This window comes from Macrotis lagotis, chromosome 1, assembly GCF_037893015.1.
Source record: "Macrotis lagotis isolate mMagLag1 chromosome 1, bilby.v1.9.chrom.fasta, whole genome shotgun sequence".
Taxonomy (NCBI): domain Eukaryota; kingdom Metazoa; phylum Chordata; class Mammalia; order Peramelemorphia; family Peramelidae; genus Macrotis; species Macrotis lagotis.
The window spans coordinates 388,851,148-388,865,985 of NC_133658.1; the positions used below are offsets into that span (position 1 = coordinate 388,851,148).

At 38.5% G+C, this 14,838-nt stretch overlaps 1 protein-coding gene across 8 annotated transcripts in view; it reads left to right on the forward strand.

Annotated features, from left to right (window-relative positions):
• The first annotated feature begins 5,304 nt into the window (after positions 1-5,304).
• PWWP2A (PWWP domain containing 2A) overlaps positions 5,305-14,838 on the forward strand; it is a 37,249-nt gene continuing 27,715 nt past the window's right edge. For 3 of the 8 annotated variants that reach the window (XM_074212500.1, XM_074212495.1, XM_074212494.1), the window contains exon 1: positions 5,307-5,989. In XM_074212500.1, the coding sequence (XP_074068601.1) occupies positions 5,361-5,989 (629 nt within the window). In that variant the 5' untranslated portion in view covers positions 5,307-5,360. The other 5 variants (XM_074212496.1, XM_074212497.1, XM_074212493.1 and 2 more) reach the window with 5 other exon arrangements.

A 14,838-nucleotide genomic window follows, 5' to 3' on the forward strand; every position in this document is an offset into this window, starting at 1 on the left:
AGAAATGGCTAACTACTTCAGGAAAACCCTAACTAGGGTCATGAAGAGTTGCACAGGACTAAAATGACTGGAACAACAATGACAAAAAGAGCCAGAGATGACAGATGAACAACAACTAAGGTAGACCATCCTGAGATAATTTATAGATAAGTGAAGGATAACAGAAAATTGAACTGGTAACTTTAGAATGTTAAAAGACAAAGAAAAATCTCAAATGCCTTAAGTAGCTCATAAGGATAGAATATAGATATGAAAGGCTGGGTTTTTTTTTAATTAATTCTTTTCAGTCAATGAATAATCATCTCCTTCCTCCCTGACATTGAGAAAAAAATAAAACTAGTGGGGCAGCTAGGTGGTGCAGTGGATAGAGCACCGGCCCTGGAGTCAGGAGTACCTGAGTTCAAATCCGGCCTCAGACACTTAATAATTATCTAGCTGTATGGACTTGGGTAAGCCACTTAACCCCATTGCCTTGCAAAAAAACCCAAACCAAAAAACAAACAAAAACAAACAAAAAAACTAGTTACAAACATGTATTGTCAAACAAAACAAATTCCCAAATTGTATATGTCCAACAATATGCACACATATAAAATATATGGAAAGCAAAAGAGAGACAGAGAGAAAGTATAGCTTGTTCTCTGGAATCTTGGGTGGATTTTTAAGTTGATTAGAATGTCAAAGTGTTTAGAAATAGTCTTTACAATATTATTTCATAAATTGTTTTTTGGTTCTGCTCACTTTCCTTGTCTGGTTATCCAAGAGGATGAAGTGTTTTCATCAGCAAAATGCTAAGAATATTCACATTGAGGCTATCATGAATTCAATGAAGCATTTAACCGTTTATTATATCTACTCATTAGGTGAATTCAGGTCAATAGTTAAGAGTTAGTTTTTACCATTATCAACTATATATATATATATATATATATATATATATATATATAATATATATATTATATATATATATATATTTGTGGGGGACAAATAACATAAAAGTTCTGTATAAAACATTGAAATAGATCAAGTCCTTGATAAACAATAATTTGCTTTCAAATATGACTGTATTCTTTAATTACTTCATTGTGGACATTTGAGTATTGTTTCTGGTTGTTACTCACTGTGAATCAGTACAACTCAGTAATTGTACTACTACCTACAAGGGTAGGTGATAGAATTTGGACCATAAAACTAGTTAGCTCTATTTGTAATGTTCTAAACTCTAGATATGTCACTTGATTTCTTCAAGTCTCAGTCTTCTCAGTTCTCTTCAGTTTTATAAGAGTGAAATAACAGAGGACTCTGTGCTCCTCAAAGGATAAGAAAGACTAGGTAATAATATGAATGGCAAGTAAGCTAAATTATCTCTATAGCTTCTTCTAGTTGTGAGATTCTCTGATGTTAAGAGCTCAGAAGTTGGACACCTTAGAAAGAAATCACTGTGGAAACTGATCCCAGGGAAGAGTAACTTATGACTCTGTAACCAAAGTGTTTCACTTCAGATTTATTTTCTTATAATACTGTGAGGATTGCTGAGCTGCTTCAAGGTCATTGGAACAAAGAAGCTATGTGGGTACTGACATCTTTTCCTCCTCACTGCTTTTGTCAGCATCTACCACTCTGGTTTAGTGGGCTGAGGTTGCTTGGGAACTATGTTTTAGTGGAAATGCCACTTCCTAAGGAAGGATTCACCTTCTAGAATTTTTCTCATTCCATCCAAAGGGAAAAAAGAGACCTAGTTCTTACATCTGTTCTCCTTGAATCTGAAAGCTCTTTATGAATCATTTAGAGTCCTCGAAAAACCTTAAGGGAGTTGCTTCTTTCCTTCACTCAGCAGGAGAGCGGCACACACACACACACACACACACACACACACAGACAAACACGCAATTTGCTATAAAGCAAAAGAGAGCTAAAAATGTAATCTTTCCAAAGACCTGTAGTTTTTGAATGGTAACAGCATATTTCACATCAAATCCCAGGAAACATTTCCCTCATAGGAACATGTTTAAAAGTTATCCCCATTGGATCCAAAGAAAAGAAATTCAGACCTCAAAGTATTAGATAGAGAAATGAAATATGAGTTTAAATGTTTTCTACTCAATTCTTGTATCTGTCTTTAGCTATGCAAATGTCCAGGTATAAGGCGAGGAATATAGGAAATGGTCAGGAAATTTTTATGGAATGGATGAATTCCTGCTATGTGTTTGTTTGCAAGTTCTGTTTTTCTATGCATCAGACACATTAGAAAAAAATCTATTTTGTGTGCTGATAAAGAACAGTTATATTACAATAAACTGATATGTTTTAGAATTTACAAAGCACTTTTAAGCATCACCTTCTACAAGACTTCTACAAGTCCCTATTTCCCAAATAAGGAAAGTAAAGCTAACAAAAATACTTTTCTCAGAGAAAAAATCTCAAGTGCCTCAAGCTCATAAGGATATAGATATGAAAGGTTGTTTTTTAAATTAATTATAAAATAAGTAGCAGATTATAAAATAAGTAGTAGAAGAACTAGTCAGGTCCTCTGAATCTTATATGAGGAAGGCTTTCTACTGAATTACACTGTATCTCTGGCTTCAGGTTTATGAGGTTGACCCCAGAACTATTCAACTCTTTAATCAAAGCTTCCAATTGTTGCTCAGAAACTTTGGCTTAGAACCCCTGACTTACTTAGGTGTCTTTCCAAGCAGTAAAACAAGGCACCTTCCATAAGTTAATGATTATTTAGTGAGCATTTGCTACATGCCCTCCACTGTATAGAAATCGGAAGTAGACAAACAAAACAAAAAGTTTAATCCTTTTAATAAAGCGACTGGCAATATGATTAAAACAGAACTGGTCCCCCAAACATAACAATTAGGGAACACAGAAATGTTAACCTGAATATTACAAAAATGCTATGGAAACTCAGAGAATTATATAAATTGTAAGAGCTGAGATAGATTTCATGTTTCACCTTTATATAGGTCTTTAGGAATAAAATAAGGGAAGAAATGGAAGACAAGGGGAAATAAAAGGAGCAAAAACATTTTAGGTACAATATAGTAAGCATCCACAGGACCAAGTATAGCCTCTGTAGAGCACTGTGAAGAAATTTTTTGGATTTGCCTGGTCTGTAGGTTGAAAAGTAGGATTTATGGCAATAGATCTGTGACCTCATCTAAGTGAGTACTGCCTCCAACACAGTGTAGATGGTTATCAATGTCTTTTCATCTTGTGTGAATCTTGCCTATATGTTTTTTCCACAAAACCTCTGTAGAATTTGCTCCATAGAATTGGAGGCTTCTAGGATCCCACTTTTGGAGTACTTCTATGGCATTTGTGTGTTCTCATCTTTGCCACAATCCATGAAATAAAACTGAGAAATATGGTTTAATAATAGCAACTCTTAATTTATAAAGCATACTTAAGATTTAAAAAAACTGTTTCCTTACAAAACAATCCAGAGGTGCATATAATACAAGTATTACCTATTTTACAGATAAGGAAACTGGGGCTCAGAGGTTTAAGTGATTCAACAAAGGTCATATACTTAGTAAATGCTGGAGTTGGGATTCCAACTATGATGGATGGGAAAGGATATTAGATTTTGGATCAGAATTAGCAGGTTTGAATCCTGGCTCTGTAACTTATTAGTTATTGACTTTGGGAATGTAACAATCCACCTGAGCTGAAGTTTCCTCATCTATAAAAGGAGGGGATTGGACTACATAATCTCAAGGAGTGACAGAATAACGGTAGTGCTTTAGTGCCCAATTTTGTATGAACTTGGAAAATGATACAAGTAAAGGCTAAACTAGCTGTTTAGTCCCCACAAGGAGTAACTAGGAGACTGCTTTCTTGCCACAGAATAAGGCAATACCAGAACTTAGCTCAGAAAGCTTTATAAAAAAAGACACTATGTACAATCTATTAAGCTTCCACAGTGATGTATAGAATTTCATCTTTTTTTCAAATTTAGTTAGAAAAAGAACATTAATTGTAGTAGTGATGTTTTTCAATATTTTCCCAAAAGTATCATAAAATTTTCTTGCAGAAACCACGATGCTTGTTCTAAATAAAATTTCAGAATTTGTTTTCCTTCCCTGGAGATGAACTTCATCCTTTCTTCTCCTTCAAAGTTTCTGATTTCAACCGCCTTCCTTTTTTTGGGGGGGGGGGGTGTCACTTTAGTAAGAAATCGAGGTAGGTTTTGAGGAGTAGTTGAAATGAAGATAGGGAGATTGTTGGAAGGAAGGAGACCATAGCCAAGGAGAAAGGGGAAGAGAGGTGAGAACAACTGGGTACCTAGGAGAAGAGGAATATAAGGTCAGCTGGGTTTACTTGATGGAGAAGGGGTTGGGATTCAAATAAGGAGAGTGGTTTCCATTATGCTGTGAACCTACAAAGAAAAAAGATGCCCAAATCCAAAGAATACCGTCTATAGTTAATCGGCTGAAGCTGGGCTTCCTGGGCAAAGTCCCTTCATTCTGAAAAATCCAGGCACATCAGGCCTTATCCAGTCCATTGAATGTTATCTCCTTTTGGCCCATTTGTGCAAACAAAAAAAAAAACCCAACTCTTTTTTTCCCTCTGGTGAGAAAGAAGATGAAGATATGTGTAGGGAGAAGACCCTTTTGAAAGGTTTCTTCTTGGTCCTGTGTTACCAAACTTTGTTCACTCCCTAAACAAGCGCATCTTTGCCCCAAATGTGAAGGGAGATAGATCAGTGCCTAGAAATAACATTTATTCTAAGGGATTGGCGCAGTGCATCATGGGCCCGCTCTCCCTCCCCTCCTCTCCTACCCCACCTTGACTTCCCCTCGGCTGCCGCTGAAATAATTGGCAAGCCATGTGATTCCCTCCTTGGGCCCTCTGCTTGGACACCCGGAGAGGAACGGACAGATGCAGCGACAAACCACAAGACCTCTCATTTCTCCTGCAGCCAATAGAAAACTTGGCAGTTCTTCCAGTCCCCGGCCTTGCCTCTTTCCTCTCTCTTCTTTTCCCGTTTTGAGCCCGCCTCCCCCCGCACCCCCCCTCATCGCTTAACCCTCGACGTTTGACAACTCGTCCGGCCAATGAGAAGTTCCCGCTCTGGGTGGAGACTCGATGAAGTGATGGGCATCCATTTCGACCAATAGATCGCTCTACCTGTGGGCGGGGTGTCCAAGTCAGCCAGTGGGGCAGCGGCATAGATGAACGGAGAAGAAAAGGGGCGGGAAGTGCTTCTCTGAAGGAGGGAGGGGAAGGCCCTGGAACCTAGCGCTGCGGTCGCTGCCGCCTCCGCAGCCACGGCCGCCGCCGCCGCTGCTGCCGCCGCCGCCGCCGCCGCCGCCGCCCGAGTCGGAGGAGGAGGAGAAGCCGGAAAGAAAATGGCGGCCGTGGCTGCGGAGGCGGCAGCGACCGCAGCGTCCCCGGGGGAGGGGGGCGCCGGCGAGGCCGAGCCGGAGATGGAGCCCATCCCCGGCAGCGAGGCGGGCGCCGAGGCCGGCACCGACCCCCTGCCCGTGACCGCCACCGAAGCCCTGGTGCTCGACGAAGCGGACGGCCCGCCTGCCGCTCAGGCCGATGAACCGCCGCCGCCGCCGCCGCCGCCGGCGGGAGAGCCCGCCCGGAGTCCCGCGGCGGCGGGGCCCGAGCCCGAGCCCGAGCCCGAGCCCCGGCCGGAGCCCGAGGAGGAGCCTCCCGCCCACCCCGAGGGGAGAGAGCCGAAGGAGGAGGGGGAGGCGACGACAGCCCCGCGGGGACCCGAGCCGCCGCCGCCGCCGCCGCCGCCCGAGGAGGGGAGCGAACGGGCTCCCGAGCAGCCGCCGCCGCCGCCGCCTCAGCCCGCCGCCCCGGCGCTGGTCCCGCCCGCGGGCGGGGACTCGGCCGTGGCCCAGCTGATCCCGGGCTCGGAGGTGCGGGTCACCCTGGACCACATCATCGAGGACGCGCTCGTGGTGTCCTTCCGCCTCGGGGAGAAGCTATTCTCCGGGGTTCTCATGGATCTGTCCAAAAGGTACCGCTCCCGGCCGGGGCACCCCGCGGCGGCGGGCCCGCCTCCCGCCCCCTTGTGTCCATGCGGCCGCCGGAGCCGCCCGGCCCGGCCCTCCGCAACGTGCTTGGAGGCGCCGGGAGGGGAGCCCGCCCGGAGGGCGATGCTCCGAGGGAGGGAAGGGGCGCAGCCCCCCGCCGCGGCCGAGCGAGTCGGAGCTCCCCCCGGCGGCTCTCACCTCGCCTGGAGAAGGGAGGGGCGCTAGGCGGGCCTGGGGGCTCCACAAAGCCCCTGCCATTTACCCGGAGGGCTCAAGAATACCCCCCCCCCCCATCTTTCCTCTTTAAGAGTAGTCTGGAATGGGACAGGTATGGCATCTTGCCCTTGGAAAGAGGGACGGGGCATCTCCAAGGGGAGCGAAGTTGTGGTGAAGTAGCCTCATTTAGATGGCCTTGGGAAGACCTTTGGGTGGGGTAGTCACCCTTGGTAAGATTATAATGCCATTGAGGTGATTGGATGTACCATATCAAAGCCATTTCTCTTCCAACATTTTGGGAACCGGTTAAAAAACCAATTAATAAGGTGGAGATTTTAGTCGGGATCCCCATTAAAGCTTCACTGAACCTTTGGGTGGGGATTCGTTTAAGTTGAACCAAGGTACTTTTAGATTTCAAGTAGATTTTTCTGGCTGTTAAGCTAGTTCTACTCACAGGGAAAGAAATTATGCACGTGTATATGGTACAGATGAACATTATTATAAATGTTTTTTTCCTTTAATTTGGCTCCATGGAAAATTTTAAAAGTGATAATATTCCTTATGGAGAAATTTCAGAATACTTACGGGACGTGATAAAGATTTATCTGGGCTCTCTAGAAAACTAGCTTGTGAGCTTCCATGAAGTCAGGGACCTCATTATAAACCTTTGATAGCTCCATCAGTGTCTTAAGAGTGTTCAGCACATAGTTGTGCTTAATAAATGTTCAAAATTGAAGGAGAGGAAGAATTGACAGTGGAGTATTCATGGTATATGTCTTTTGAGTGTTGAGGATTGTAGCCTAGGGGTGCATATTCTAAAACTGGAAGATTGAAATATTTTGGACCCATAATTTCAACAAAATAGAACTATAACCAGAACTTCTAATTTACATCTGTTTGTATATCGTGTACAGTATAAAAGTGAAATAGGTGCTCTATTTATAAGTTCAGTGTTAACTTTCTTATTCCCTTCTTTTGCAGATCTGAAGTGCAGAGCCTTTCATTCATGGCTCTCCATTCTGTTTCTTTCAACAGCATACATTCCGTTGATAGGTATCTCACCTGCTTCTAAATGGTTCATTAGTTTGTCTCTTTTCATTAGAATGCCCATTTCTTCCTACTTCCTACCTGAAATCCTCTTTTCCCACCACAAAAAAAAAAACCTGATATATACACTGCATTTTAAAAAGAGATGAACATTGTGTTCTTGAAAGTAGGATTTTTAAAAACCTCACTTTTAGATTCTAGGAAAAGACTGAGAGGCTTTACAGTTATTTACTGTCTTCTAGTAATTTTAGAACTTTTAAAACGTGACTTTTTACTATGTTTCTGGTGTTGGAGAAAATGGTAGAGAGACTAAAATTGTTGCAGATTCATCTACTAGCTTTTGCTGTGCAAATCATTCAGCAGTGTGTATGCTATTGAATAAAACAGAACAGAGGACCAATGATTATGAGACTCTGGACTTAATATCTGCAAAAGGAAGGTACAAAAAGGTAAGTTACTCCTCTAAATAGGTTCCATGTGTTTTCAAAAAACCTGAGGTGGTAGTGGTATTTTGGTTTAGTCTTTTAAAATATTAGGATAATACATTTTTTTAATTAAAAAAAATTACTTTTCACTTCCAGCTTTTGCAGTTGACTATTCTTTTTAAGAAAGATGAATAAATCTTCCCAGGAAATGGTGACTTAAAAAGTCCTCTGTCTAATGAACCTGGGATAATGAACCAACTACATTTTCAAAATTATTCATTCAGTAATAGTAGTGCCAAGTTTATAGGATTGAGTTAGTCCCCTCCAGAAGCTTGGTTTGGGAATAGAGGTCAGTGGTAGAGAAATGACTTAGTTTAGTTTTTAACTTAGAATTTTTTCTAAATAATCAGCACCTTGGACAAAGTAGCTATCTGATATATGAAAGGGTCTCACTAAGAGACTAGACTCAATCCTACAGGCAATTATTAAGAGCTGTTTTATACCAAGTCATGGTGTTAGACCCTGGAGTTGGTAGAAAGACTTGCAAAACAGTTCTTATCCTCAGGAGTTTATTTTCTACTAGAAAGAAACCTATGGATGAGTAAAGGTAAAATAATTACTAAATGAATGGGATAGAGAACACTTATTTGGGTAATTTAATAGTAAAAACCTATATAGAATATGGTATTTGAACTGTTTAGATATACAAAATAATCTCAACTTAATTTCTTTTGAGAAGAAAGGATATCAAGCATATAGATAAGGATACAGAATTTAAAGGTATGGAAGATAACACTGATAAAGGAATCTTGAACTTTGATAATGCACTTGAAGTGAGACTTGAAAGAACCTAAGAAATCAAAGTAAGGAGTATAACCCTTTATTTTGGGGGAGTGAGAGCTGCCCCTTTTAAAAATTAAATTTTTAAATTAAATTTTTTAAATCGATTTTTTTAAATGTTTAAATCCTTTGACACTTTATACATCATCAATTGTGACATAACAGCTATTGTATGTTAGTGAGTTATTTGTCTTTAGTTCTTAGCAAGACTACAAATTTTTAGTCAAATTAAAAACAATAATTGGGCTTTCAGTAGAAATAAATATGAAATAACAGGCATAAGGACATCATACTTTTTCCAACAAAGCAAAAGGAAATTTATTGGGGATGGAAATGGTCTGATACGTGGTGGGTTTTATTGACAGGAAGAGAAAGGATTTATTTTGTCTCTGAATACTAACATCTTTTCCTACCTCCTTAGGCAGCCACTAGTTGCTCCTGTAGGGGCAGGGGACAGGAGGAGCTTACCTTGATGATAGATTTAGTATGAAGACCCATTCTGTTTTAGCTTTACTGTAGCTCAGAATTAGAAAAATGGTCCCTTCCTCCTGGAACATCGACTATAGATAGGCATGAGCCACAGAGCCAGGTCTTTCTGTTCCATTTTTCCATGGCATAAAGTGTCAAATAATAGGGGACAGATTTCAGTTCTAATATGTCAACATGAATGAAGTTGAATCAGGCAGAAATTTGTGTTCATCCAGTCAGTAAAGGTATTGAATTTTATTGAGGTATGAATATTTCTGTTTTTCCTCTTTAATCTTCCAAAACTAATGACTGCCTTATTTTCAATGAGTTCTTCTCACTGAGTAAATGTGAATCAAACTGAAATGTGTGCCAAAATGACCAGGATCTTGTAAGGTTTTTTTTTTAAATTTTTTTAGGAGTGGTTAGGAGAGAGAAAGTATTTGTTAAAAATATTGTTTGATTTCTCATGGACACTTGTATATTTGCCTTTCCCCGTCTCCCCATCTATTGGAGTATTCTGAAAGCAATGGGGTAAAATCAGCCATGATGAAAATGAATTATGTAAATATGGGGTAATATTTTGATGTTATTTTCCCTCACACAGATATTGAATACTTTGAAGGCAGAATGGGCTGCTGCTCATTGTGTGAGAGAATGATGCTGCTGTGTATCCTTTAGAACTTAAAATCTTAGGCTCTGATTCCCAGGTTATTTCTATAGTAATAATTTTCTGAATTTATTTACATGAGGAAATCACTTTTTCATAGTAGTAAGTTCTCCAAGTCTTAGCCTTGTGAAAGTTAGAACAAGTAAACACTTTATTTAAAAAAATTGCATGTATACACAATGGTATTTCACAATAACGATTATGGTAGAGCAATGGCCTGGTGTCCAAAAATTTGAGTTATAGTTTTAGTTAAGTAAACAATCCTGCTGTTTTGGGGGGGTAAATTATAATATATATACATATATATGTGTATATATATATATACCTCAGTTTCCAAATAAATGGTTTTATTTTGGTAATCAGCAAGTCCTTTTTTGACTTTTTATATTAATTTTTTTTTTCACTGAAATGAACTAAGGGTTTACAGAGGCAGTACCTCTGAGAATCTTAATTTCAAACAAACATCTTTAATGAATTTCTACCTTTTGGGAAGATTCAAATTATGATTCAGAGGTTTTGTATTTTAAAGAACTATTGATGTTGTAGATATTTTTAGATATCATTTGTAGCCAACTCAATTTTAACAAGTTTTTTAGATTATATATATTTTCAAAGTAATAAATCAAGAAATGATCTTTATTTTTTTTTTTTGCAGAGACCATGGTGCACTAGCCTTACTTTTGGTGGGAATTATATGCAGCCAGTCTGGTGAAGCAGTGAGTAGTAGTATCCGTAGTGTAAACTAAGGCAACACCAAGGTTGATAACGTGGACCTTAGTTTGCTAGAATTTTATTGTTGGGTTTTATTTTTAAACCCATTAAAAAAACTTTTTAAAAATTACTGTTATTTTTCATCCAGATCTTAAACTTATAAGTTATGTTCTGTAGTAAACTATAATGGGCACATACAGAACATTTTCTTGTTCAAAAAGGTTTTAGCCTCACTACTAAGATAAATTAAAAATCAGTGTTCTTTTTCCCATTGAGCATACAGTAGTTTTGTACTATGGATGCTACTATTTTATTATCCCATGTGACCATATGTTAGAGGCAAAACACTCAGAAGTTGAAAGATCTTTGTGTGTAGATGAATTCCTGAAATTTTAACAGTATTGTAAAAATCTAAAATAATTTGATATATACAAGAAAATGATTTTTTTGTTTTTATTGTGCCAGACATAGTACAATGGGATGAGGGCTGGCTTTAGCATCAAAACATACATTCACATCCTGGTATTGCCCCTTAATTACTTTCTGAAAGTCACTTTACTTTGTGGGCCTCAAATTCCTCATCTATACCATGAGGACATGTGGATTAGATATGTCTTCTGTGCTGTTGCATATGAGAAAAACAAACAAAAGCTTTTTTTGGGGGGGGTGCTCAGGTTGTCTAAATCGATGATTTCATTGGTATATTTAACTCCTTTTCTACCAATGCAGATAAGCCAGCACCTTTCCTACAACTTCTAGTCATAAAAAACATAAAAAACTTAGTCCATTGGAAGCACACTATATTGTCAAGGATCACATAGCCATGTGTTTGAGGGAAGGAACATTTTGAATCTAGTTCTTCAGGCCTAGTGCCATAACAGAAAATTGTGTAGATGATAATTTACATTTATACAAGTAAAATGATATGCCTAATTACATTAAAAAACTAAACAAAACACCATGCCTCTTTCGAATTTATATTATGCAATTCATAGAAGAGGTTTTGAAGTGTGAATTATTTCAGAATTTCTATTGAATATTTTAACAAACTAAATTGAAATTTCATTTGCTGTCTGAATTTTTTTTTTTTTGCAAGGCAAATAGGGTTAAGTGGCTTGCCCAAGGCCACACAGCTAGGTAATTTATTAAGTGTCTGAGGGTGGATTTGAACTCAGGTACTCCTGACTCCAGGGCCAGTGCTCTATCCACTGCACCACCTAGCCACCCCTTGCTGTCTGATTTTTTGTCAATTTTCTCATGTATCCTCCATAAAATATATCAACTCAGTCTGTATGATACCTCCTTTTTTTAGTATCTCAGAAATAGCAATGTTTTCTACTTAGCCTTGGCCCATCTATTTTTTTCATTAATACATATCCTAGAGAATGACTTACAAAATATTTATTGCATGCAAATTTGTCATTTGAATTGATGAGATCTTTTGTTTGTCCACAGTGAATCTTCCATTGCTTTTCGAGTTGTTTATATTTATGTTAAAAGAGAAAAAAAATTTTGCACTGGAAAATAATTTTGGATTGGTAGAAAACTTGTTTAGCTTCCAGATTGAATCCAATCAGATTTCCTAATTCACAGATCATTTGTATTGTAATGTTACTCATTCCAAAAGGCAGTAAGACTAATGATAGGAACTGGACCTGTGATATTCAATATAACCAACTCTTGAGATCAGATTACCCCTACCAAGTTCTGTAATTTTTTTAATTTGATAAATTAGCTTAAATTATGAGTTAAAGTTGTGTTAAATACATAATAAGTTAATTTATCTAGAGTAATACAACCAGTTAATGTCAGAGGCTGTATTTTGAATACAGGTCTTTATTAGCCTCAAGGCCAATTCTCCAATGCTGTTTCTTGAGGTAATTTATATCAGTACTTTTTTTTTTTTAGGTTTTTTTCAAGGCCCAAGAAGGCCACACAACTAGGTAATTATTAAGTGTTTGAGACCGGATTTGAACCCAGGTACTCCTGACTCCAGGGCCAGTGCTTTATGCGCTGCACCACCTAGCTGCCCCGTATCAATACATTTTTTAAAAAATAGTACTTAGATTCATAAGGTTAATGTGGCAGGCTTTTGAATACATTGATAAAAATGAAGAGTGTGCGTTTTGGGAATTCTATTGGTTGCATTTATGAAGTGGATTATTTTCTTTCAAACATTTAAAGTAAGGGTGGCTAGGTGGTGTAGTGGATAAAGCACCGGCCCTGGAGTCAGGAGTACCTGGGTTCAAATCCGGTCTCAGACACTTAATATTTTTTTTTTTTTTTTTTAGGTTTTTGCAAGGCAAACAGGGTTAAGTGGCTTGCCCAAGGCCGCACAGCTAGGTAATTATTAAGTGTCTGAGACCGGATTTGAATCCAGGTACTCCTGACTCCAAGGCAAGTGCTTTATCCACTACACCACCTAGCCGCCCCTCAGACACTTGATAATTACCTAGCTGTGTGGCCTTGGGCAAGCCACTTAACCCCGTTTGCCTTGCAAAAAAACCTAAAAAAAAAAATTTAAAGTCTACTAAAAGTCTATATTGCTCCAATGGCATATTTGTAATAGAAATTAACTGAATTCATAATCCTTAGTGAAATTTCAAATAGGAATATTTAGGGGACATATTTTAGATTATCTTGCCAAAGTAATTGAATAACCTAAATGTTTTAAGTACTACTGCTTTGAATGTTCTTGGGTATTTGAAAGTAGTACCAAAAAAGTATAGAACTTTGGGATGGCAAATCTTATTTTAGAAGTAGGTGAGTTGTAATCTATACTATGGAATGAGTGGGAGTGCTCATATCAATGAGATGAGCATTCAGAATGGATTTTTAATTTATCTAGTGAATAATTTTCTCAAATATGGTTTATCTTAGTCTATAGGGTTTTTTCCTTTTTTTTTGCAAGGCAATGGTATTAAGTGCCTAAGGTCACACAGCTAAGTAAGTGTCTTGAGGCTGAATTTGAACTCTCCTCAGTTCTCCAGTGCTCTCTCCACTATGCCACCTAACTGCCTCCTGCCTTTCTTTTAATACACTTAGATATACCTTGGTTTAGACAGCTTCCTTTAGTTACAGATTTTTTGGTTGACTTTTGATACTTTATAGAAATGACAGATCTAGCTAAAGATAACTTCTTTTTTTAAAAGTTTCTTAGTCTAGAGTTATTGGACATTTCTAGGAATTTAATCCTTCCCTTTGCCTCTCATGACATCCAAGTAAAATAATTTCAAGGAGAGAATAATACTTCATTGACCTTGAAGTCTGCTAGTCACCTTGGAGCCAAGTTAAAGGTTATGTGTAAAGGAGAGAATTGAACTCAGTAATTGCTGAACTCTTGGTTTCTTTTATTTTGGCAAGGCAATGGGGTTAAGTGACTTGCCCAAGGTCACACAGCTAGGTTATTTAAGTGTCTGAGACTGGATTTGAACTCAGGTCCTCCTGATTCCAGGGCAGATGCTATATCACTACTGTACCACCTAGCTGCTCCTTTGGTGAACTCTTAATTCCCATTTGTCCTTACTTCTTTAAAGAACCTCACATTTTTATTGACTAGAAACTAAGGAATAGATCTTTTTTTTTTCTTATTTTAAAGATTTTATTTTGAGTTTTACAATTTTTCCCCCAGTCTTACTTCCCTACCCCCCCCACCCTACAGAAGGCAATTTGCCAGTCTTTCCATTGTTTCCATTGTATATATTGTTCTAAATTGAATGTGATGAGAGAGAAATCATATCCTTAAGGAAGAAACAAAGTATAAGAGATAGCAGGATCAGACAATAAGATATCAGGCTTTTTTTTTCCTAAATTAAAGGTAATAGTCCTTGGTCTTTGTTCAAACTCCACAGTTCTTTCTCTGGATACAGATGGTATATACCATCACATACAATCCCAAATTGTCCCTGATTGTTGCACTGATAGAATGAGCAAGTCCATCAAGGTTGAATGTCACCCCCCACGTTGCTGTTAGGGTGTGCAATGTTTTTCTGGTTCTGCTCATCTCACTCAGCATCAGTTCATGCACATCCCTGCAGGCTTCTCTGAATTCCCATCCTTCCTGGTTTCTAATAGAACAATAGTATTCCATGACATACATATATCACAGTTTGCTAAGCCATTACCCAATTGAAGGACATTTACTTGATAGGAATAGATCATTTTAAAGTAAAATAGGAATGATATAAAATTATCCATTTGAAAAAGATGTTTTATTTATGACCATTTCCTGAGGAATAATTGATCCTTTTAATAGTTGATTGATTCTTCCAAGCATATCTTAACTCTTAAAATGAACACACTTATATTATTTTAATAAATTAAAATAAAATAAAAGGCCAAATTAATTTTTGATAGCTAAAAGTCCAGAGCTAAAACTTAATGGTGTTCTGTCCAAGTATTTGAAAAGTTTTGTGATTGTTTACAGTATTTAACAAGAAGGTCCTTTGACTGAAGTGTT